Source organism: Doryrhamphus excisus, linkage group LG12 (assembly GCF_037039965.1).
Source record: "Doryrhamphus excisus strain RoL-2023G ecotype Guam linkage group LG12, RoL_Dexc_Guam_v1.1, whole genome shotgun sequence".
In the NCBI taxonomy this organism is placed as follows: Eukaryota; Metazoa; Chordata; class Actinopteri; order Syngnathiformes; family Syngnathidae; genus Doryrhamphus; species Doryrhamphus excisus.
Genome location: NC_136368.1, coordinates 17,700,638 through 17,727,306, shown reverse-complemented (window position 1 = coordinate 17,727,306; position 26,669 = coordinate 17,700,638). Strand labels below are relative to the sequence as shown.

The following is a 26,669-nucleotide window of genomic DNA, read 5'->3' as shown; positions in this document are numbered from 1 at the left end:
ATTTTCTACCGCTTAGCCTCACGATTTTAAGATAAGCGTCCTCACTTTTTTTTCATAGGTTGGCTGTTCCTGCGACTTATACTCCAGAGCGACTTTCATTCATTCGTTCATTTTCTACTGCTTGTCCTCGCGAGGGTCGCGGGGAGCCTATCCCAGCTGTCTTCGGGCACATAAAGACAAACAAACAACCATTCACACTCACATTCATATCTTACATCTATTCAGCCTGTTCTCGATTTTTTAATTAATGTTAGAACTTGCCTTCCAAGAGGACGTAATGTCTGTTTTGGTCAAGTAGTTTGTAAAATAAATTAAGCGCAAAAAATGCGACTTATACTCCAGTGCGATTTGTGTATGTTTTTTTTTTTTACACCAAATTATGCATTTTTGGCCTTGAGTAACTTCGGCCATTATGCATAATTTTGTAAGTAGCATAAGACATAACTAAGAATTTTGTAGTTTGTAAAATAAATTACTCCCCAAAAATGCAACTTATACTCCAGTGCGATTTATGCATGTTTTTTTTTTTTACACCTAATTATGCATTTTTGGGCTTGTGCAACTTAGGCCAAAAATGCATAATTTTGTAAGTAGTTTAAGACATAAATAAGAATTTTGTAGTTTGTATTATCCATTTTTGCACAATTTTTTGCACAAGTTGCACAAGGCCAAAAATGCATAATTAGGTATAAAAAAAGGATAAATCGCACTGGAGTATAAGTCACATTTTTGCAGAGTAATTTATTTTACAAACTACAAAATTATTATTTATTCATTATTATTTATTTATTTATTTATTTAAATTGCACAAGGCCAAAAATGCATAATTAGGTGTAAAAAAAACATACATAAATCGCACTGGAGTATAAGTCGCATTTTTGGGGAGTAATTTAATTTTACAAACTATTTGACCAAAACATTACGTCATCTTGGAAGAGTCCGAAAAATATACTATATGTATATTTTAATCCCGAGGCACAGCAGGTGTTCCGTGATGCTCACCTGCATGGAGTAGTTTGCTCCAACTTTCACCAGGCTCTTGACAAGCTCAGCAGTATGTTGAAAGTGGATGTTTGCTGCAAATAGCAAAAGATGTCAACGCAGTTCAGCCTCATCTTCAAATCGGGATTCTTGCAGAATTAAAATACGTCAAATTTTGCACGCACATTTCATCAGAGAATGCTTTCCCTCTGAAAATCCCTGCATCCATTTAGATAAGCCGCTTCCCTTTTTTTTTTTTTTTTTTATTAAAACAATTTGCCTCGTTACCTTTTCAGGATTGCTTGCTTCTTTGTACTCGGCCGCGATGCTCAAAAGATTCAGCATATTCATTTCCGCACAATTTATTTTCACTTACCATCTGCGGTGGCGTGCACAAGCATCAGTGTCTGCTCTCGTAGCGCGTGAACATTCTGCAGCACACTGGAGAACTGGAAAGGTAATGAGAAATAGATATTAGAAAAGTTGAAGTTGTTGGAAAGAAAAATAAAGAGAACACTTTGTTTAAAATAAATATTCCAGTTGAGAACAAAATAACATTAATCAATATCATAATATTTTCATAATAGTGACACAATGGGATCATTTTCTGGCTGCTTCACATTTTTAAAATCATGTTATGAATATTCTGAGTCCAAACCAGAACTTCAGCTTTGGGGTTTTAATCAGTGGCTAATTACAAGCAGCTTCCAAATGACTGACAGCCAGATGACAGGAAGTGGTGAATACCCACCTGGTATCTGCTGTCATCCTGTGTCGGCATGCCAAGGTAACGCTCGGAGAAGGCGGACGCTACGGAAACGACAAATGACACATTCTTAACAGCGAACCTGATAGGAAAACTACATATGAAATACTAGATCCCTTGCTGCCTCCCATGTGTTTCATATCATTACATGAATATGCACATGAATACTGAAATATCTGCGTGATGAAATTGTAGCCTTGCTGTCACTTCCTGTTTGAAAACAACGCATTGCTGAGGCAGGTGAACGCCATCAGCAATTATAATCAACATTGATGAACCAGTCACCCTTCATAGACCGCCTTGCTGCTCCATTCCTAATAATAATGATATAATAATAATAATAATATTCCTAATAATCAAATAATAATAATCAAATCAAATCAACTTTATTTGTCGAGCACTTTTCCTGCAAGGACATGCCAGACAAAATGCTTTACAGAATTAAAAACAATTACCACAGTTCAAAAGAAAACAATTACAAAGAAAGCCCCTCCCTCCCACCCTCCATACTAGACACACACACACACACACACAATCACCTGATTAAAAAGGGGTGTCTTTAATCTTAAAAATATATCAACAGGCGGCATGGCGGTCGAGTGTTTAGCACGCAGACCTCACAGCTCGAAGACCAGGGTTCAATTCCACCCTTGGCCATCTCTGTGTGGTGTTTGCATGGGTTTTCTCAGGGTACTCCGGTTTCCTCCCACATTCCAAAAAACATGCTAGGTTAATTAGCGACTCCAAATTGTCCATAGGTATGAATGTGAGTGTGAATGGTTGTTTGTCCACTTATATTGGGGGTCATTTCTTACGTATATCGCTGTAGGTTTTTGTAGTGTTGACATGCAAATGAATAACATTTGACTGAATAATGTGTTAGGAGAGATTTTATCCTTACCGTACAATTTCCAGTCCGTCACAGGCGATATTGCACATGCACATTTGAATAGACTATCTGTCGACTTGAGCATCATTAATGAAATGTAGGCTCCATATCCCTGAAAGGAAGGAAAACAAAGACAGTGTGTGTTTAAATTGTTGTTGCAGGATGGAGGAAAAAATGCCTTCTGGTTGTTTTCTTAGTATCATTTATGTGAAAATCACCTCACCTTTCCAAAAACTGCTATCCGAGTCTTATCAATGTATGGAAACCTCATCATATATCTGTAACAATAAAACAATAACAGGTATATATGAGTTTGGGATTTAAGCACAACACAAATATGTGTTTCATTTAATTCCCACAAATTTTAGTCAGTGACTAAAATTCCTGTTAATTAAAAGCAAAATCCTTAGATTTATTGATGCAATAATGCAAAATAATTAATAATATTATATATAATTATAATAATAATAATAATCAATGGACTGATTGTAGCCCGGAAAAGTATCAAAGTTGTTGTACATGTCAAACTAACATCAGCGTTAGTTGTATATATTAAATGTCCAAGCCAACGTATTAAAAACAAACATTGGATTAACAAGAACTGCCAACATACTCGACTGCTGCTATCTGGTCCTGAACGTCCACAGTGCCCAGTCGCTGGTGGACCTCATGAAGAACCCTCTGACCCTGGAAGCCGCTGCCCCGCCCATCCAGACGAGCCACAATGACATTGTCTGAACTGACCAGCACCGAATCCCAACTGAGGCTGAAACGGTCACTCACAGCCTGACCACCAGGGGCGCCATCGCTAGAAAATGGAATAAAACTCATCACGGTTGAATTCACACCTCGATGCGTATCGTTTACGTCATGTCCGCCTAGCGTTTTACCTGCATAGATTTAGAAAGCTCAATTTATATCACCTCGTACTTTGTACTTTGGTACGTGACAATAAAAATAAAAATAAAAATAAAAATAAAAATAAAAATAAAAATAAAAATAAAAATAAAAATAAAAATAAAAATAAAAATAAAAATAAAAATACTAAACTATATTAGGGGGTTTTCTCCAGGTACTCCGGTTTCCTCCCACATTCCAAAAACATGCTAGGTTAATTAGCGACTCCAAATTGTCCATAGGTATGAATGTGAGTGTGAATGGTTGTTTGTCTATATGTGCCCTGTGATTGGCTGGCCACCAGTCCAAGGTGTACCCCGTCTCTCACCCGAAGACAGCTGGGATAGGCTCCAGCAACCCCCCGCGGCCCTCGTGAGGAAAAACGGTAAAAAATGAATGAATGAAAGCAGGAAGTGAACAAATGTAACAGTTACTGATTGTAAAAGTACCAGATGGAGAGGTAGGATTTAATAAGCTTTGCTTCTTCCTACTCCTTTTGGACATGTGGAACTGTGAACTGATTATGTGATGCATTCAATTGTAATCTGAAAAGCAAAAGTGTTACCAAGTACCAGAAGCTGTTTTCTGGTGTTTATCGTACCGCTATGATGCTGAATTTACATGTAAATGCATCAAAAATAGAATTTGGAGTCATGTAAAAACATTTTGGGCTCAACTGAACAAGAAAATACATTGTCCACAAGGTAAGTGAATCCACCCAACAATAGATCCTAGGCCTGCCCATAAAAAACAACACGAATTATTGCCTCACTACTATAAAACTATAGTAATTTACTGGGATGAAAACAATAAAAACTAATAAGAGACCAAATAAACCACTTGGACTTCCTTATTGTGCTTTGTGAAGTTATATTTAAGGTGTGTTTAAGGTGTGCATGCTTATCAACAGCACATTATGTGGCAGCGTACGTACATGACCAAGAGGAGCCCATAATGACTTGAATCCGAGAAATCGGGCGGATATGAGATCTTCAATGGTAAATCTGTACAAAGGATAAAAAGTTTAATTATACGTACTATTCAGAAAGCATAATAAGAGCCTTTACTTTATTCTCACCGAAATGTTCAATTGAAACAGTCCTGAAGTCCGTCTGCTGGATCCTTTTGTAGTTCAAGGCTGCCCTCAGCAATGAGTTGTTCTCAAGAATATAGTAATCTGGAAAAGGAAGGGGAATGTGCTGCAATGTAATGTACATTTCACTGCAGACAAGATGGAAATTGCTGGTACCCGTACACCAAAGTTAGAAATTCCCACAATAATCACTGGAATAATAATAGTAAGTGACAAAAGGGAGAATACAAAATGGATGGAAATTAGGCATTGTTCAATAAAACTAAGTCGGGAATCTGTACTGGACAAAAATTATAGCACTTAACATTTTGGTGATCCTGTAACCCCCAGTGAGACTAGGGGTGTGTATTGGCAACAATCTGGCAATACGATACGTATCACGATACTGTTAACAAAGCGATATTTTTTTGTTTAGTTAAAGATTATTTCCTGGAAAAACTGAATTACACCCGCAATATACACTTACTAAACATATTTTTATTCCATTAGAACAGTATGTTATGCTGTATCACAAACTTTCCTCTGTAAAAACTTAAAGTGTAGCATTTAGATAAATAAAGCTTTAACATCCAGCTTTACATTTACAAAAAAAAACATAAAAAACTAATAATTTAAATTATGTCTCAAGATCCTGCTCAAATGTTCACATTCTATTAGCTGTGAAAAAATATAGATAATATAATATAGTATATATAATATATATGTAATGTATATATATTATAGAGTATACAGTCCCTGATTTATCCACCATCAGAAGAGTATTTTTGTGTAATAAAGTAACTAACATAATTAACATAAGCATTATTTAACAAAATAGTGATATCAATTTGAAAAACAAAATACCTGCAATATCACAGTACTACTTTTGTAGTATACAAAAGTACCTTTGTATTGCTTGCAAGCGGCAGGTCCTCATGGTGTCTCGCTAAGTGGGCTCGCAGATTTGTCGTGTTTCCCGAATACTTTATTCGGGCACGACGGCATGGGTTTTGTCAATTTTCTGCAATTTCTATCGCGATACTTCGCGATATATCGGCGAAACGATATTTTCTTACACCCCTAAGTTAGACGCCAGGTATTTTTGGGCCCAATCCTCAAAAGTAAACTACTCCAGCTCTCTCAAGGTTGATGTGAGTCTTCCCCAACCTGCATGTTTCTGCCCTTTTCCACATATTTTCTATTGGATTTAATTAAGGGCTCATAGAACGCCACTTCAGAATCAGCCAATATTTCACCCTTATTCATCTTCGAGTGTTTTTGGTTCAATGTCCTCTTGGAGGACTCGCGACCTGCAACTGAGACCAACAAATGTGCATCCATAATGTTTGTATCCCACACAGATTAAAGATACCCTGCGTCGGATGTAACAAACATAAATATCGTCCATGTTTCCCAGTCGTTTGGTGTTTTTTCTCTGTTTGCTTCATTTTTCTGTCTGTAAACGTCGTTCTTACTTGACAAAGAGCTCCAGATTTGTCTTCCAGACGCTTTGTATCATGTAGTCAATATGCATTTTTGGCAAATTCTAGTATTTTTATGAGTTTTTTAGTATTAATTCGATCAGTTTGGAATTATTTCAGTGACCATTGTGGGTTTAGAAGAATACTAACTATTGTATTCATGTCTCTTGTGACAATGTGAAGGTTAATGGTTTGTAAACTGAATAAGTCCCTGCACTCCAAGTGAAAACACGTAAATGTGGCAGTCCTAAATGTCAAGATTTACACATTTCTTTAAACCTGAACACCCGATCCCAAAGACGTATTTATATGTATTCAAATTGGAAACAAATGCACATTTGCTCTACTGTGCATGAATGGAATCTGAATATTCATGCTTTAGTATTTGGGCCCCTGCAATTTAGTGGATTTTTGTGAAAAATTTATATACTAAAACCAAAATTATGCTGTGAAAAATGTGACGACGGAAGCACTTACAGCAAACTTTGTTAAAATCCGTCCTCTAAACTTGCAGCTCAGTGAACACAAGTTAATATACAACCATAAATTGTTACTGGAATCAACTATCAGATTCACGCGTTGACGAGTAGACCAGCGTGGCAACTTTAAAGGGAGACGGAAGACAGATTACGCTCGGATGCATTTAGCATGTTTCCTCCGAGAGCGTATAATGGCAATTAAACGGAGACAAGATTATCGGAGCTGAATCTTATCTAATAATTACAACAGTTACTTCTACTGCAAAAAAACGTTGATCCAAAATTGCAGGGAGACGTCAATACATGAGCATATTCTAGGCAATATTAGCGTTTCACAAATGGCCGTATCAATTACTCGGAACTCGGTACACAATGGTACACTTATTTCAATATTGAACAATTGCTCTCTGGTTCTACCATATCTTACTTATTGTGTGGAAATATGGGCTAATAACTATTAAAGCAATCTACACTCGCTAAATGTACTGCAAAAAAAGGTCAGTAAGGATAATTCATAATGCCGCCTACACAGAACATACTAACTCCTTATTTCTAACATCACAAATACTTCAACTTGCTGATATAGTTCATCTTCAAACAGCTAAAATAATGCATAAGGCTAAAAATAACTTCTCTACAAGAGAGGAGAAATATGATCTTAGGGAAGAAGTACATTTGAAACACTTCAGAAAAAAAAATAATTAAACAAATTAAAAAAAAAAACTTAAACTATATTAGGAAAGCAGGAAGTGAACAAATGTGACAAATGTAAATAATGTAAGTACACAACCCATTCCTATCATGTGATATGGTCATATCACCTTGTACTTCGGTTAAAAATAAAAATAAAAATAAAAATAAAAATAAACTTAAATTATATTAGGAAAGCAGGAAGTGAACAAATGTAACAGTTACTGACTCTTGCTGTTGTATTGGATAGAAAGCTAAAATCATCACCCAGCAACTTAACATCCAGAAGGTGGCTAAGAAATATACAAGACAAGTATAAACATGAATTTTCTTTTTGATTTAGCTAACAACAGCAGGATAAGTATATATATTAGGAAAGCAGGAAGTGAACAAATGTAACAGTTACTGATTGTAAATTTACCAGATGGAGGGGTAGGATTTAATAAGCTTTGCTTCTTCCTACTCTTTTTGGACATGTGGAACTGTGAACTGATTATGTGATGCATTCAATTGTAATCTGATGCATGTTCAAATGGAATTAAACCATAACCATTACCATTACAACTTCCACGAATAGCAGGGATCCACTTTGCGTGTTATAGTAGTGGAAGTAAGGGCTTCTGGAACGGATTAATGACGCTGACCAAGGTTCAACCGCATTACATAAATATTATTATCACTAAGTAAAACAAATACTTTACATAACATTCAGTTGAGAGCCGTTTGTTATTTATTTCTCTTACTTGAGCTATTAAGGCTGTGCAAGATTACTGCGGGCGCTCCAGGACCTGCAATGAAAAACAACAGGGGTGTCATTTCGCCATTTCAATGAAATCTCTTATGACACATGCTCAGTGAAGAGGTGTGCAGTACAAGGCCAGCCAGGAAGAGTTCTATTCCGAGACTCTTCCCGTTATTATATACAGGATTAAATGCGTTGCACCGATTTTACATTCATCTCTTTCATGGTACAGACTGTAGCACCTACTTTATTTATTTTCTCATTATCTTTTGGCAAGTTCTATTTGCTTTGACCTTCTTAATGCCTACTTGTGTCACAATGAAATGGATTCATTATGTCCGTGCACCTGCATGAAAACGTTCATATTATTAAAATCATCTTATGAGTGGGATTATACCAGCTGATGAAAACAGGTCTTACAAACAGGTGAGCTTGGTCAAGTAAAACCAACAAACTTTCTTTCCATTTTATTGCGTTAGGGAAAGGGGACATTGATATAGTCCAATAAATCATTACACCAAAGGTCGGATGCCTCTGAGTATGAAGCGCTTTCATCTGCCAAAATAAATTGAAACACAAAGTCAGGAGTCATCCTCGACTGAAGAAGCCACTCATAACACAATATTACTACCTGAAAGTAATTATACACCATTAAGTTTATAATTGCCTTCATTCTAGGCCTCTTATTTTTAACTAAGCCGAAATGGATTTCAAAATGCAATCATTTCTGGTAGGACGATCCTGACATGAGAAGCCTCGTACCTTTGTTACACTAGAGCCGGGGTCTCGAACACGCGGCCCGCGGGCCAAATGTGGCCCGCATGATACTAATTTGAGGCCCCCGCCTTGATATGAAAGTTTAATGTTAGTGCGTCCCACGCAAGTTTGATATGGATGCTGTATGGTATCATGTACCCAGAAAAAATTATTACTTTTGATTAATGTTCATGTTAAAGGTTAAATAACTGTTAATAGTTATCCTCCCTATCCGTGTGGAAGTGGTAAGTTTTTGGCTATTTAAGTTTAAAGGAAATAACTTGAAGGCTACCGTTTAGGTCGCTAGCTCTCTAGTTTGCGAGTTAGCATGTGTCTCAAGACCCTGCAGTTGCGCAATATGTTGTAAATAAAAAGAGTATAAATGTGACTATAGTCGTGTTTTGTCATGTCTACAGGGCTCTAATAATGCTTTGTTCATTTTAATCTGAAAAAAAATAATTTGTCTACCCACCAACTATATGTGGTTTCTTAAGTTTTTATTATTTGCCGTTTTATTATTATTATTATATTTATTTATTTATTACTGATTGATTGATTTTCTTTATTCTTGATTTGTTTATTTATTTTTCATCTTATTTTGTGTAGAAAAATAAAAAGTAAGATATTTGAGAACAGTGGAATGTTTTATCAGAGCTTTTCTTGTAGAAAATCGGAACCAAAATTTTTTTGTTTTTCATAAATGCGTTTTTTGGGTTTTTTTTTGGAAAACCTGATGCGGCCCAGTCTCACCCAGACCCGAGCTCCAGTGGCCCCCAAGTAAATTGAGTTTGAGACCCCTGCACTAGAGGTAGAATGAGCCAGAATTCTGTCCGAATTACACTGCATCAGTCGGTTCGTGCCATCGTTTACTTTTCTGGTCGTATAAAGGTCATGAGCAAAACATTTTTGTATTTTTGACTGGGTATTGTTGACATGACACTCTCTTGGTACTTTCTGTTTGACGGTAGAACAAATTTGTTGTGTTCCTACCTTTTTGTCATCAACCGTGGCTTGGTGAACTTTAAATATTATGGTCTCTTGCTCCACTTCTGCTCTTTCAAAAAACAACCACTTCCACATCACAGAGCTGAGCTAAGCTCCATTGATCTGAGATGTGAAAGCTATAGATAAGATATCAGGTATCATTCAGAAATCCGTTGGCGTTTTTTGAGAGTGACAACAAACATCTTCCATTTCTGACCACAAGATACTTTTGCCAGCTTGAGTCACAATTTACATCAGACATACTGTATGTACCGTATTTTCCGGACTATAAGTATATAGTACATATATATATATCTATAAGTATAGACTATTATGTATGACTATAGACTATTATGTATGTTTTTTTCTACCTAATTATGCACTTTTGGCCTTGTGTGACTTATACTGCGGAATGACTTATAGTCCAGAAAATACGGTATTTATATGGAATGGTTTGACCAGTATCTAACTAAGATTTGCTGAAAATACAATCATAACAAAGACATTCAAATTGAAATGAAAGGATGCTGAAGTATCTTACAATTTAGTGGAATGAATTTAGAATTGAAATGAATTTGATTTAGTTGAATTTAGTAGACCTACCTTTACAGTGGAGGATAATGTGCTGGTAGGTGGGGCTCAGGACAGCATCGAAATACAAACAGTGGGCCTTATTTAGCTCACATGTTAAACACCATCGTGGGAACAATCCTACTGTTTTAACACTGAAAGAGAAGAACAGATAAATGACTTAGACGAAGGCTACAACTTAAAGCAGAATATAGATAACGGTGCTAAAGTGAAACAATGTGCTGAAGCAGACAAAATCCAGCTATTGCATAACTAAATAAAAATGAACATTCTGAAAAGAATACTGAAAATGATAACCGACAGAAGCTCATAAAGTAGTAGCAGCACATTTAGTCATTGCACACATCATTATTAGCATTATCTTTACATACAGGCTTTGTTTTATGGACGTTTCATGGTTACAATGCACTTCCATAATTTATTAATACTGTACAAATGAAAGTACTAGTTCGGTGAACAATACATCGGGCAGAAGGGCTTCACTTTTGTTGCATGAAAAAATTTGACATTGTCAAAAGCACACAAATGGTACAGTTATGGAACAAAAATGTTTAGACCACCTTTGTTTCTTTAGTTTCCTGTTCATTTTAATGCCTGGTACAGCTCAGGGTACATTTGATAGGATACATATATTGATGACAATGAATATAGCTAATTTGAGTTTAAGTTAAGAGGTAATAGCTAGTCGTTTTCATGGTTTTCTTGATAATAACCAAAACTGAATTGCTGCACGGTGGATGAGTGGCTCGCATACTGGCCACGCAGCTAGGAGACACAGGTTCGATTCCCCGCTCGTGAATCTCTGTGTGGAGTTTGCATGCATGGGTTTTCTCCAAAAACATGCTAGGTTAATTGGCGCCTCCAAATTGTCGCAGGCGTGCTGGAGCTTATCCCAGCTGTCTTCGGGCGAGAGGCGGGGTACACCAGCCAATCACTAGGCACATATAGTAGACAAACAACCATTCACACTCACATTCATACCTATGGACAATTTGGAGTCGCTAATTAACCTAGCATGTTTTTGGAATGTGGGAGGAACCCGGAGAAAACCCACGCATGCACGGGGAGAACATGCAAACTCCACACAGAGATGTCCGAGCAGGGAATCGAACCCTGGTCTCCTACCTGTGTAGCCTGCGCGCTAACCACAATGACACTAGCTCTGAAAAAATACAATTATATAAAAAAAATTTATGGAATTGAACTTTTTTTTAACCAAAACAACATTTGTAAAAATGCTAAAATGGATATAATCTGAAATCATTTTACAAGAATAAAGTCAAAATATTTAAAAAAAAAAGGTACAATCTAAGAAAGTTCAGAAACCAAGATTGACACGCAGCACCACACAATTTGACCAACAACGTTGTAGACTTTTGACATAATAATACACAATCTGAAATACAAATTGTATTATTAAAAAACAAAATTGTATTGTAAAAAGAATCCAAACAAACCTGTATAGTTGCCGCCTTCGTGGTGAACCCTCCGTACTGAGAAAATAACTACAGCAAAACAAAACAAACAAAGCAACACATCTTTTTAAACAAATTAGCATCCTAATACAACATTGTCGTCAAATCTGAGTCATGGTAAAAACATATTGCTATTTCTCCATTTATTGGAAAACTCACAGATTGTCAGTGTTTTCATCATATCCAAGGATCTTTGTCACTTCCCAGTTTCCTGATGTTAAATGTCGGACTTCATTTTGATCCGCTCTGAACTGATATGACATGAAAATAATGTTATGATCATGCATTTTTGCTGATGTCTTTATAGCTCAGTGTCATACTTTGGGCCACATTACAAAGCTGTAAGTCAGATTTATAGACAGAATTTCTCCACGCATTTTAAGGCTTTGAGGAGGTCCAATTTGGTAACCTTAGTATTCGGTCTCTGCTTTTGCAGAAGATATAGTTCTATTGGCTTCATCAGGCCGCAATCATCAACCAGAGTGGAGCGGTTTGCAGCCGGGATAAGAATCACATTCATGTCTGAGGCCGTGGTGCTCAACTGTAAAAGCCTGGAGGGATGAGATTGTGCTCCAATTGGAAGAGTTCAAGTATGTTGGTGTCTTGTTCACAAGTGACGGACAAATCGAGTGTGAGGTTGACATGCGGATCAATGTATGAGAGTGATGAACATTTACATGAGTTACGGTTCGTGACCAAAATAATACATGTGGCCGAAATCTGTTTCTGTAATAAAAGGTTTGGCGGGTTTTCACGGCACTATCATGGCGCAAAACAACACAGAAGCCATTTTAAAACGCTGGAGACACTGGAATAGCATAATAAAAGTAGACCTGTGTGGTGAACATCGCAATGTGAAGAAACTCTCCACGTCCTCCCTGTTTAACTGGAACGGTCAAGAAGTATCTTTTGCCATCTTTGGAGAATACTGGTTCTTGGTTCTACAGAAAACAAAGCAAATCATGCTTTCAGACATCTTCCAAACTTCCTGTTTAACAACACACAATTAGTAACATTAAAAAAGTGAACAAAAACAATGTTATTTATAAATATACGCTGTGGACATTGAAAGGGTGAACGAAAATACATTTCTGAGTATCACAATACATGAAAATATGAGCTGGAAACCTCATATTACAAATATACAACATAAGGTAGCCAGAAAAATTTCAATATTGAACAAAGCAAAATTTGTTCTCAATCAGAAACCACTCCACACTCTTTATCGCTCTCTGGTTCTACCATATCTTACTTATTGTGTGGAAATATGGGCTAATAACTATAAAAGCAATCTTCACTCGCTAAATGTACTGCAAAAAAGGTCAGTCAGGATAATTCATAATGCCGCCTACAGAGAACATACTAACTACTTATTTCTAAAATCACAAATACTTCAACTTGCTGATATAGTTCATCTTCAAACAGCTAAAATAATAATTAAAAAAAAATAAAAAAAACTTAAACAATATTAGGAAAGCAGGAAGTGAACAAATGTAACAGTTACTGATTGTAATAGTACCAGATGGAGGGGTAGGATTTAATAAGCTTTGCTTCTTCCTACTCCTTTTGGACATGTGGAACTGTGAACTGATTATGTGATGCATTCAATTGTAATCTGATGCATGTTCAAATGAAATAAAACCATTACCATATTTTCCTTGTTGTTCATATGTTAAAGTGCATTTAAATGTTAAAAAAATAGGTGCACTGACAATTTTACACTGGTCATAGAAATGTTGTATTATGTCATAAAAGGGTTTTCCACCCAATTGCAAAATAAGTCATTTCTACACCGTCCACTTAGGTATAATGTTTCATTAATGTAAATGATATTAGATTCATAGAGTCCAAGGAATACGAAATGAGTTTAAACAACATGATACACAAACACAAGACTGAGTTTGAATCACAATGTGTAAAGGTCCCTTGGTAAATTTCCAATCAAGTACAGTATCTTTACACATTACCAAGTCAGCAACAATTCCCAAGAGTTTATGCTCTGTTTAAGTTGCCACAGAATGATGATGCAGTCTTGCAGATGCTCCCTGTAGCTGCCGCCAGTGAGGCCATTTAAAAAAAAAAAAAAGTACCTATTCTATATGTACGAAAAAATAAATAAACCAAACCAAAGCAAGATTAAAAGTCTTTAAAATGATTTATACATGTCAACTGAACATCCTACACGAGCCCCCGGAGGTTATACAATACACAATCACAAGGCTGAGTTTGGATCGTAATGTGAAAAGGCCTCTGAATAAATTTCCAGTCGATATGAAGAAGTACGATATCTTCTGTATTATCATGCCAGCCACAAACAAACAGTGGACTTAAACTGCCGAGCTCGCTGAGCACACTAAGCGGGCAAACATCCCCAGCTGCAGGGCTATAGGATCAAATCCATCCATCCATTTGCTACACTGTCCCCACTACGGTCTCCGATATTGACTCAAATCCCTTCTTTCTATCCATCTAAGGTTTCGTTAATTATGTTTATTAAGTGCAGAAATGGCTGCATTGTATATATTTTTTTTATTGAACATACATAGATGTAAATACCAATTACAAAATCATCACATTTAATCTTATAATACACGACACTACACTACAGTGGCCAGCGTGGCTGCATTTGTGTTGCTATGGTAACTGCAACACACACCTGCATCAGCACTAAAGCGGTCTGAGACTAGAATGCATCATAAACACTTTCATTAAACCAAACAATTAATAAGATATACACCATATGCCTGATATAGACCATATAGGTTCAGTTGCCAATGTTATTGGTACTCACCCTCTTCTGACTATGATAGACGGGATCATAATTTTTTTTTGATTCACGATATGAGGAATATCATGACAGATAATGTTGTGACCTGCTGTCGGATATTCTAACTCCAATTCCATCTAATGTCAACTTTATTTCTCCTCAGCTCAGATCATTAAATTCCGCTGCAAGACATACGGGCTTTTAGCTTCTCTCTGGGAATTTATCAGCTTCATTATCCATCAGTCCTCCACCGCAGGAAAGTCAACAAAGTCAAGAGAGTCTCAATTTCATCTATTTATAGGAATGATGGGATGACATTGCGGTAAGTCCGTCGGCGCTCGAGTGTTTGCATCATCAGAAGTAGGAAATCCAGTTCTACTCTGCAATCTGTCTGTTCTGTGTACTTCTGTGCAGACCCCCTCACATCCCTTGCTGGCGTAAGCATACTTGGCCAATAAAGCTGATTCTCATTCTGAGAAGGCCCGGAATGGAAGAACTCAATGTCGTCTAAAGGTTACCTGTTTGGAAAGCCAGAGTTCAGAAGTTTCTTCATGTCTCTGAAAAAAGACATAATGCAAAGTGTCAGGCACAAAGTTTAACTTTCTGTATACAAACTCATTGATTACTTAGAGTAGCCATTGTTTTGCCGAGGATTATATTCCCTGTTGGAATTCGTATTCCAAGCCAATAACAGCAGCAGGTAGCTATAGTGTGTCTACACGTATTTCAAGTAGTGTATTATTATGTCCAAAGTCTACAACGTTGGTAACAAACTGCAATACACATGTAAAGTCACAGTATTCAGCTTTTCAGTCTTTTTTTTTGTTGTTGGTCAAAATGTGTGGTGCTGCGTGTCAATCTTGGTTTCTGAAATTAAGATATATTTTAAAATATAAATAAAATAAAAAAATATTTTGACTTTATTTTTGTAAAATGATTGCAGATTATTTCCATTTTAGCATTTTTAAAAATATTTTTTTGTAATAAAACAAATTTTTTATATAATTGTATTTTTTCAGGGCTAGCGTCCTAGTGGTTAGCGCGCAGGCCACACAGGTAGGAGACCAGGGTTCGATTCCCCGCTTGGACATCTCTGTGTGGAGTTTGCATGTTTTCCCCGTGCATGCGTGGGTTTTCACCAAAAACAAGCTAGGTTTATATGTATTTATATGTCTATATGTGCCCTGTGATTGGCTGGTGACCGGTCCAAGGTGTACCCCGCCTCTTGCCCGAAGACAGCTGGGATAGGCTCCAGCATGCCCGCGACCCTTGTGAGGATAAGTGGTAATAAATGAATGAATTAATGTATTTTTTCATTGCATATTGATTTTAGGCTGCACAGCAGTTGAGTGGTTAGCACGCAGACCACACAGCTAGGAGACCAGGGTTCAATTCCACCCTCGGCCATCTCTGTGTGGAGTTTGCATGTTCTCGCCGTGCATGCGTGGGTTTTCTCCGGGTACTCCGGGTTTCCTCCCACATTCCAAAAACATGCTAGGTTAATTAGCGACTCCAAATTGTCCATAGGTATGACTGGGAGTGTGAATGGTTGTTTGTCTATATGTGCCCTGTGATTGGCTGGCGACCAGTCCAAGGTTTAAACCGCCTCTCACCCAAAGACAGCTGGGATAGGCTCCAACACCCCCGCGACCCTCGTGAGGAAACGCGGTAGAAAATGAATGAATATTGATTTTACACATAATTTACCAACTTCAGCAACAACAAAATCAGAAGAGCCATTTGAGAGCTTCGTTTTAGAAGCCAAACCAAAAGACACAGCTCCCTAAAAAGAGCTGAAATTCCCTTTATGAGTTAACACTTGTTGTTCACTGATGCTATAATTTAATCACAAAAAGCATGTGTGTTAATCAGACCCTTGAGATGTCAAACACCATGTAATTATGGTGTACACGTTTAAAAAGCTGATTTTAACTAAATGAATGCAATAATTGTTTCTTTACTGCGTGCCAATGGAGTGAAGGGTACTTTCTTTTGTCTTCATTGCAATTTCAGAACATTTTCATGGTGTTTGAGGTGTTCCTACCATAACACAGGCTCCTGTCGTGGTGTCACACACGGTCAGGATGGAAATGTTCTGAGCCCGGTTCAACCACCTGACAGCTGTATGGATTTTACTGATCCATTTCACCATGGTCACATAATGTTCCCTGGGGGGCGGAAAAAAAATGGTCATTACAACACCTTGTTCTCTTATGCTGTAATTTGATAATAGATATAGTAACTATCATTTCTTTGTCATCGTTATATGCATAAAGGAGAGAAATGGAGCTCTTCTCACCGTAGTTTGAGGCTGTCTGGAGGCATAAGCTCCAATGTGTGGGTCGGCCCATAAAGATTGACAACAAAAAGCTTCACCACAGGATTGGGTTGGCCTGCCTGCATGTAGCACCAACAGTCAATGCTTTAGTAAAAAACCTTAAAATGAAAGAAAAAAATAACTCCTCCCATTTTGTGTGGCTGTGGTACATTTTTTGGCTTCTTATTTTGCCCCTATTCCCCACTCAGAAATGTTGATATCAACATATAATACATAAAAGATAGCTACAATATAAAGTTTCCCAAAGAACACACGTATAAACAATCATAGTTGTATTGTAGTTGAGAAGTAAACTTCCATCAGGCATGGTTGTTATTTTTTGGTGGGTGTTGCATCATGTTTAAGGACCGGAGGTACTATACACAACTGGTTTGTCAGTGGATAAATACTTTCCTGCTTCCTCTCAGATTGACAGTGATGGACAGTGACAGCTCTGCACTTCCTCCTTTGAAAAGAGTCTGAGCTGTTGTCACTTTTTTTTTTTTTTCAACTTTCTGCCTTCAATTACTGTCCTGCTTCCACTCAAAGTCTGAACAGATCATTCCTCCCCCACACCATGCAAGTTTTCAACACAACAGTGTATTATGTATTATTGAAGTCATCTGCTGGGTAGTTATTTATTTAGTTATTCCATTTTCTTTTGTTTCTCCTATCTTGCTTTGTTTTATTTTTAACTGTTTATCTCTCTGTGCAAACTTGAGCTTGAGGCTGGCTACCAACATCTCATTATTAAAAATATAGCAACTAGAATACTGACAAATTACCTTGGGGTATGGGTACTGCTTTCCTTTGGGGTATGTCATCCCCGTGAAGCGAGGCAAAGCCATGTTGGGCACCAGACTGTCGTTAAGGACCAGGAAGGCCAACCTCTCCCCATCAGGTGACCACCAGTGGGCCACATGAGTCTGAAGGATCTCCTCTGAAGGAACATAGTGATCTTTCATTATCACAATTCTTAACTCGTTTTCATTTGAGGAATGATTTTCAAATGTAGGGCTTATGCACCCATTATTCAGGTAAAGACCTTTTTTAATTAATGTCTAAATAAATGTTCATATTTGTTACTACTGATTTGTACAAATTATTTTTGTAATAAGTTTACCCCCTCACAAAGATATAAACAGTCCATTTTTATCGGAGGTTTATTGCAACATTACTTATTTTCCCTAATGTAAAGTAGCACCTTGGTTTTTGTTATTAATTACTTCCAAAAGGTCAGACAAAAACGGATGTTTTTTTTTCCACAGGAAATAATGTAACTAATTAATCCGTTCCAGACACGCAGAAATATGACTCATCAATACATTTATGGGGGATTATTATAAACAATGTGAAAGATAAATCACAATTGTAAAACTGCAAAATGAACATAAAATGTTTACCTTTATTAGTTTGCAAAAACAGTAAAGGACAGAAAAGGAATTGAGCAAGGTTCTTTCTTGAATTCAATCGTGTTTCTCACCTTTTTTTTTTTAATCAAATTACCGGCAAGAGTAACTTAAGCAATAAAAAGGTAGGATACTTTGTTTGGCCTCAAAATGATACAGTACAAGTCAAGTAATTGCTTCTTATGTGTATTACAGTACAATAACTAAGACATTGTTTGAAAACCAGGGGCAAATTTTAGCCAAAACTAAATCATACAAAAACTTGGGACATTCAAAGACTGAAATGTACCTTCGTAAAGCCAGTCAGCAATCCCATTGAAGATGAGCCCCTCCTTCCCCGAGGACGTCAGCCTGAGGGAGTTGCTCTTTACATCTGACTGGTAGTATATATTGTTTTCAAATATGTAAATCTGTAAAGAGAAAGGAAATCGAGGTTTGATTGACAACTGAAATTCATTCATTCATTTTCTACCGCTTATCCTCCCAAGTGTCGCAAGTGGTGCTGGAGCCTATCCCAGCAGTCTTCAGGCGAGAGATGGGATACACACTGCATTGGTGGCCAGCCAATCACAGGGCACATATAGACAAACAACCATTCACACTCACATTCATACCTATGGACAATTTGGAGTCGCTAATTAACCTAGCATGTTTTTGGAATGTGGGAGGAAACCGGAGAAAACCCACGCATGCACGGGGAGAACATGCAAACTCCACACAGAGATGGCCGAGGGTGGAATTGAACGCTGTTCTCCTAGCTGTGAGGTCTGCACGCTAACCACTCGACCGCCGTGCAGCCACAACTGAAATTCATTCATTCATTCATTTTCTACCGCTTTTTCCTCACAAGGGTCGCGGGGGGTGCTGGAGCCTATCCCAGCTGTCTTCAGGCGAGAGATGGGGTACACAATGGACTGGTCGCCAGCCAATCACAGGGCACATATAGACAAACAACCATTCACACTCACATTCATACCTATGGACAATTTAGAGTCGCCAATTAACCTAGCATGTTTTTTGGAATGTGGGAGGAAACATGCACGGGAAGAACATGCAACCTCCACACAGAGATGGCCAAGGATGGAATTGAACGCTGTTCTCCTAGCTGTGAGGTCTGCACGCTAACCACTCGACCACCGTGCTGCCACAACTGAAATTGTTATTTTATATTTTCTCACCAATTGTTGGCCTTGCACTCCCCAGGCTGCGTACTGCAGGACTGAATTCAGCACTTCTGGAGGGTTCAACTCCCAAACCTCCCTGGATTAAAAGAAAGTAGTATCAATCATTTAGAATTGTGTAAGAATGATGTTAGATTGATCTAATGAAGCATAACTCTGCTTTACAACTGTAAAGCCGGAACAGTCGAAAAAGAGTTCAAAAGAATCCATATACACACATTGATGTCAGGCAACTGGACAGTTCTTGTTTGTTGAAAATGCTTCACGTTTAATCCAAAAGGCTTCTTCAGAAACTTTTCAAAGAACAAGAAGATCATAGTTGTCTCAATTCACCAGCTGTGCCGTCCCTCATACTGTCAACTTCTATTCTGTCTGCTTGGAGTCCGACTAGTTACGACTTGTTATACTAATTCCAACTATTAATGAGCATGAAAACAGTTACCTTGTGTGAATATTATAGATGCTGTACGAAGCCATGTAGGAATGTCGGTAAACCTGGAGCAAAATAGGCACAGAGGGCACGGGATTAAAAGATGACACATTAATGTGAGAAGCAGCAGTGCCACAGATAATGACATCATGACAAAAATGAAAAGGGAAAAGGCTTCAAACAGACCGCTCGCTGCTCACAGCGATATTATCTGTAGAGAATGCAATTTGCACGGGTGACAGCTGTGGCACGATTCCATCCAGAGAAACACATCGCTGTATGCTTTGCCTTTTTGAGAAGCCGTGGCTGACATGATAACATGATCATATACAGTACCCCATGGATGCTAAAGGCGGCAGCATACAAACTTGACTTTTCGTTTTTTATTATTTTTCAGAATTTTTGTTTTACAATAATAAGAAAACACTTGAATCACTCATATATTCAAGACATAATGGTGTTGATGGTAGATTAACACTCATTTGTCAATATTTCCAACTATGTTCCATCCAAGCATTTATTGTCAAAGCTGGGAAATTCTGGAATAAATTACTTTAAGTCCATCAGTTTTATGCAGTGCAAATTCAGTAAAAAGTCAGGTTTTACGCTGAAAGCCAGAAATAAGTTGGAATTGTATAAAAAATACAAAGCTTGCCGTCTTGGCGTGCGACTGTCGGTGAAAATCAGAGATTAATCTGTCAATGTCCAACCCAAACATGCTTTCAAAGTTAATTACTGTATTTATGATTGTTCTTCTCAAAGGCAGTGGAACATGACAAAAAGAACATGATAAAAAGGAACAGGAAGGTCTTTATGAGCTGCGAATGAATATATGAATATACAATCCAAACAACTAGAATGACACTCGTGACCATACACAAGATTGGATCAACGAGACCAGATTTTAACATTAATTTTGAGAAAATTAATTGTAAAATTAATTAAATTAATTAAATTGTAAATTAAATTATATAAACTATCAATATAATTATTATATAATTTTATATATATTGTACATCTAAATTATATAATATATAATTTAATATAATATTATAATATTAATAATATATATTAATAATATTAATCATATAATATATATAATATTTATATATATATTATATATATTATATATATATACACACACACATATACTATATATAATATATATATATATATATATATATACACAATATACACACACACATATATGTATATATACACACACACACACATATATATATACTATAATTTCTACTACGTTACACTTTTCTGCACTGTGTGTATGCTACTGGCCCCGCCTCCACCCACCGAGACAAAGACACCGTACAACTGACAAAAGGGCTCATTCTGTTCACGCCATTGTTCTGTGGACACACGCCAAGGTGCTATAACAAGGTGCTTTATCATTCATCAGCTCCATGAAAGAGCAATCACATTACTTAACTGACGCGCATGACGACTGCCTTTTCAGTCTTTCTTTGCAATCCTATCAAGAAAGTCCCCGTCGACTGTCTTTAATTTAACTCTTAGGAGTCTTTGACCTCATGGATGGGAAAAATGAATAAAATAGGTGGCTCAGGACGGTGAGACAGCCGAAGAAAAAGTGCAGATGCCAAACTGCAAACTGTCAAACTGTGAAAATCAGTCAAGTAGACCTCAGGAAAATATCCAATCCAGTGTCTGTGTCAGTAAATGTGGCTTAAAAAAGTGTGGCTTAAAAAAAAAAAAAAAAAAACAGCCTCAGCGTGTGAGATCTTGTGGAAGACTCACAAGGAGCAGATTACATAGCCACTGGAGACGTTATGTCACAAGCCCATTAGATGGAGGTTAAAGAGCAGGCGATGCCTTCAGGGCTTTTCACTGCGCAGGTGACTTTGATGGACTGCATAGAATGTGTTGTCATGTGGATAGGCTCAAACTGACAGTGTGTGGACACAACTGTTGCGTTCGTGTAGTCATGCCATCATGTTCATGTGAATTACATACAATATGTCGTCAGAAGATGCTCTTTTGGTGGTACTGGGGTCTCTTTGAAGGCTTTTCTGCCAGGATTCTTCTAGTTTTTCCATATACTGGTTTAAATATATTAGTATTGATTAAGGCATTCAATAATATTGTAGTCTTAGTGTTAACCACGGTTTATTTGTTGTGTTTCAGAGCCCTTCAACTACTCTGTATATTTCTCACGACAAAACTCAGAAATAATGACAAAGTAACATCAGTCATTGTATACTAACAATTGATTGATTTGATTCCTACCTGTTTGACATCATAAGCAAAGAGCACATACTTCAAGTCAGGTGACACAGAGTACTTTGCCGCGCTGAGGTTGATCTAAAGGAAAAGAAGAATACATTGTTAAGTACCGGTATATAAAGATAAAGGTATATGATGGTGGCCCCTCCACTGTGCCGTGTGCAAAACATCTCCTTGTAATGCAAGTAATGTTGAAATGTTTATTAATAAAACTTTCTTCCACCTCTCAATGACCCATGACTCATAAAAATGTTGCCAACAGGCTATTTTGTGGTATTGAAGGAGATGAGGCGTTTGAAGACCTTTTTTTTTTTTAAAACCCTTCTCTCCCAGATGCTGTGTGATGCTTTGTGGGCGACACTCCAGCACCAGCAATAGCCTTCCTTTGGGCTGAGGAACATCCCTTGTTTTGATGGGATAGCCAATCGCATCCTCAGTGTAAAATTTAAACGTGTATGTATATATGTTGTGTTTTTTTTTGACCCACTCAATACAATTAGTCAACTTACAAATGTTTTGTTCGAGAGCACAATCTCTGTTTCATTAGTGAGAATGTTGAACTTGACGACATGGCCATCACTGTTTCTGTAAATAACTTCGGAATCTGTGTGAAGAAAAAGGAAACACATCATACTAGTGAAACAGAAGTTTTCAGAAAAACACAGAATGACATATAGTAATTAATTAGATTACCCCGTTACTGGAAAAAACAGTAAAACAGCAATAGTAATACTGTTACTCCAAAAAAAAAATAATAACTACCCCCTGCAATTATTTAACAGTGACACAGAAGATGACAACCAGACAGACCCTTGGGAAAGTGATACGTGGTATGAGTAGCTGTGGGGGAAAGATTTATGAGCCAGACAGCACAAAGGAAAAAGCTAAACATTTCATCTTTAAAGTAATAAAGCCAGCGCTGTGTTGATGGAAAACAGCTTTGTACTGAGATGAAATGCTTGGAAGTGACGATGTCTTTGTTGTGTGGTATCATGTCAGTGCAAACCAGCCACAAACCACAAAAAAGCAAGGAGCAGGGAGGGACTCACCACCCAAATCCCTGTCCGCATAAACACATTCACTGGCTATCTGGCTGGTGTTCATTTTGTCCAATCAGAAGCATGTAAACGCAAACAGCTGACTTGGTGACATTATAACACCTCTGTTCATCATCCTGATTTATTACATGGAAACATTCATTCATTTTCTACCGCTTATCCTCACGAGGGTCGCGGAGGGTGCTGGAGCCTATCCCAGCTGTCTTTACACCCAGCCAATCACAGGGCACATATAGACAAACAACCATTCACACTCACATTCATACCTATGGACAATTTGGAGTCGCCAATTAACCTAGCATGTTTTTGGAATGTGGGAGGAAACCGGAGTACCCGGAGAAAACCCACGCATGCACAGGGAGAACATGTAAACTCCACACAGAGATCGCCGAGGGCGGAATTGAACCCTAGTCTCCTACCTGTGAGGCCTATGCGCTAACTAACAGCAGAGGTGCAACCAGGAATTCTGGGCTCACATTGACATGGAAATCACATTTATTTTGTAATATTACCTATTTTTTTTAGGACCCCTGTCAGTCAGGGGTGCTTGGAATAGTCCTAACTTTTGCCCCCATATGGCACCCCTGGCTATCAGAAATTAATTGAAAAATTTACAGTTAATCCATTTTAATCCGATCTCCCTAATGGGTGATTGGTATCAGAATTGGAAGCATAAAACCCTCATTAGCACATTCCTAGTTATTTCAGATCAAAATTGGTGGCTATGGCTCTCCTGTGGTGTTCCTCAGGGCTCAATTGTTGGACCCATTATTTTCTCTCTTAATACACCCTCTCTAATATGCAACATATCTGTATTCTGATGAAAAGCTATGTCACCACTCATTGAGTTCATACACGGTCAATCATAGACGGTCTCCAATCAGTAGCTTATCATCTCCTATAAAGTTTGGTTTGGCAGTTAAACGGAAGTCCCCGTGAGCACTTAGGAGTGTGACCGACCAACCACAGTGAAGTGGGTGTGCCTGCAGGCAGGCTGTGGGTGGAATAAATCAAAACAGACTGTTTTTGCGGGGAAGCGCAAAATCCAAAGAAATACAGCTGGAATAGGTGTCGATTCTGGAAGATCTAGAAAGCTTCTGTGCTTGTTATCGTGTATAGCTGCTTTATAGGAGTCCACAACTCAATACAAAGGGCTGAAAAATGTGCATAAAGGTGACAACCCATTAAAATCACTTTTGTATTGTCTGGTTTTAAGTTTGATATTGATTTCAAATGATAACGACATATAAAGTCTGTTAGATCCATTTCAGTCTTTAATCCAAGATCAAATCAAGTTTCATCTTTGAACAAGTTTGAGCAGGTAATTCATTCTTTGATTTCAAGAAAGGATGACTGCAGTGTGCTTTATGTTGGAGTGAACCATTCCTCACTCGTACACTTCTATTACCCATCGCAGACATTATAGCAAAATATAATCCATTCAGGGCACAAATAAGCATTGTGCTCAGTTGTGTTCAGAGTTGAGTTTTAGTTTGCTGTGGGTTAAGGCCACAAAAGTAAGCCGTGTTTTTATTAGGAATTATAATGCATGTTGTGAGATAATTCAAACCTGCAATAAAAGTCTGTTGTTCTGGCAGTCAAGTCAAGTACTACATATCATCAGGGCGTGTTTGAATGCATCTTCTGAGTGCCTTATATTTGTATTTCAGTTCATAAAGATGTATTTTTTTCGCTTGCTAGATGCTGTTCTGAGATTATTTTTTTTTTATCATGACTGTTACGCTGAATGGACAAGCTCAATGAGTAAGAGTCTTGTGCTCCCATCCCATCATTCGGCATCCCAGTGAGAGCGGACATTTCTAAGTGACTGTTCTAATGTTCAATTGAATGTTGAGCAGTAGTGCTGTACGATAACGCTACAAGAATGCCTTAGTGTTTTACTGTAGCAGAATCTGCCTAGCACCCAGCAAAGTTGCGTTATTGGCTGTTGGCCTTGTGATACATTAAATTAATAATAACGCTAATAAATTCCCTTGTCTATGGAGAGACGATTCTCACATAGAGTGTCACTTGTCAAGAAAATAAAATGTAAATGCATCTTCATGTACATGCAGCACATGTAATAAGGCAGTTGATGCCTTGCACAAAAAAGGCACTTCATTTGTCCATTTCTTCTGATCCTCCAGCACTTTGCGGGGTACTTGCTTGCAAATATTAATGCATCGTGACCACAGAAGAGTGTTGGATGTAGGAGTATAATATGTATGAGTTTGAGCTTGGGAGTCATATTGTTATTGGCATATGAAGAAAAGCAGGATCCCACAGAAACTACCAATAAATTCATGTTCTCTATCAGAGTAGACTATTAAATAAAAATGGTATGTATTTGGAAGTATTACACTCATTGGATGGCAGAGCAAAATTAACATTCAGAACCGGTAAAAGGAAACTGGGTTCATGATCTTTAAAACATTACGATTGGTCTGATCTGCACTTGTCTTCTTCAATAATGGAACATCTGTACCTGAAAAAGAACAAGCTAAGACTCTGATGTATAAGTAATGTCCGATGTCTGTAACCCAATGAATAATGAAACACTGGCTTTTTTTTTCTATTTCTGCAACCCAATGGACTTATGATCTTTAAATAATAGTTTTTAATAAATTGGACAGTAAAGTGTCTTGCCCAAGGACAAGTAGATGAAGGAAACAGGTTTTGAACTGCCAGTCCTGTGGTTTCAGGACTCCTCATCCACTGTTATCTATATTAAGCTTAATTCTGCAAACTGATTCATTGCCTTCCTTCCTGCCATACTCGTTGCTCCGCTCCTGCTGTACCATTTTGCCTGGCAATTTTTTCGCTGTGCCTAATTTTTGGTTATTTCCTGGCACCATGATTTTTCATTCCTATCTACTCAATTTGACTTTTCATTAAGAAACTACGAAATATTTTACCAGTTTTGCCTCTGCATCCTGGAGTAAAAGCCTATGTGAACTTTAACAAAACTGTTAAGCTTTCATTTTGTGCAGACTTTTAATTCTGGCCAAAGTGAAGTACAGAGCGGGAACTATGTGTATGATGCAATATGTATGACAAACATTGAATAATTTAGCTAAAGTTGCATAACGTTTCTAAATTTCACTAAATCACATGGTGGTTGATGGTTAAAATCAAAGGCAGCGTGTTACAAGATAGAACTTGAACACTTAGTATTAAAGATGCTGACAGCCAACCTAGCAGCATGTTACACATTGCATGATTCAAAATCATCCTATGGAAAAAAAATGTATTAAAAATGCATTGAAAATGACATTTTACCTGCAGATACCATGTAGTAATGTCATAAAGTGTGGCATTACAACCCGATTTGTTAAACTATAATCATTATTTTGATGCAAAATACACACAATTCTATTCAACATTGACTCTTTCCATCTGCTTTTCTTGTATGGTTTATTTTGCAGTCGGTATCTGGTGTGATCACCAT

General features: G+C 37.5%; 1 protein-coding gene across 2 annotated transcripts in view; it reads right to left on the bottom strand.

Annotated features, from left to right (window-relative positions):
- The window catches only part of dpp10 (dipeptidyl peptidase like 10), a 91,822-nt gene that overhangs the window by 2,870 nt on the left and 62,283 nt on the right, over positions 1-26,669 (bottom strand). For both annotated transcript variants that reach the window (XM_058082843.2, XM_058082844.2), the window contains exons 4-25: positions 22,673-22,767; positions 22,167-22,241; positions 19,920-19,972; positions 19,475-19,556; positions 18,586-18,706; positions 17,673-17,827; positions 16,870-16,967; positions 16,615-16,738; positions 15,089-15,127; positions 12,637-12,744; positions 11,963-12,054; positions 11,786-11,833; positions 10,341-10,462; positions 7,999-8,043; positions 4,612-4,710; positions 4,468-4,537; positions 3,250-3,444; positions 2,860-2,914; positions 2,649-2,748; positions 1,733-1,791; positions 1,358-1,430; positions 1,003-1,076 (exon numbers count right to left, since the gene is read on the bottom strand). In XM_058082843.2, the coding sequence (XP_057938826.2) occupies positions 1,003-1,076; positions 1,358-1,430; positions 1,733-1,791; positions 2,649-2,748; positions 2,860-2,914; positions 3,250-3,444; positions 4,468-4,537; positions 4,612-4,710; positions 7,999-8,043; positions 10,341-10,462; positions 11,786-11,833; positions 11,963-12,054; positions 12,637-12,744; positions 15,089-15,127; positions 16,615-16,738; positions 16,870-16,967; positions 17,673-17,827; positions 18,586-18,706; positions 19,475-19,556; positions 19,920-19,972; positions 22,167-22,241; positions 22,673-22,767 (1,982 nt within the window). The remainder of the gene's footprint in view (positions 1-1,002; positions 1,077-1,357; positions 1,431-1,732; positions 1,792-2,648; positions 2,749-2,859; positions 2,915-3,249; positions 3,445-4,467; positions 4,538-4,611; positions 4,711-7,998; positions 8,044-10,340; positions 10,463-11,785; positions 11,834-11,962; positions 12,055-12,636; positions 12,745-15,088; positions 15,128-16,614; positions 16,739-16,869; positions 16,968-17,672; positions 17,828-18,585; positions 18,707-19,474; positions 19,557-19,919; positions 19,973-22,166; positions 22,242-22,672; positions 22,768-26,669) is intronic.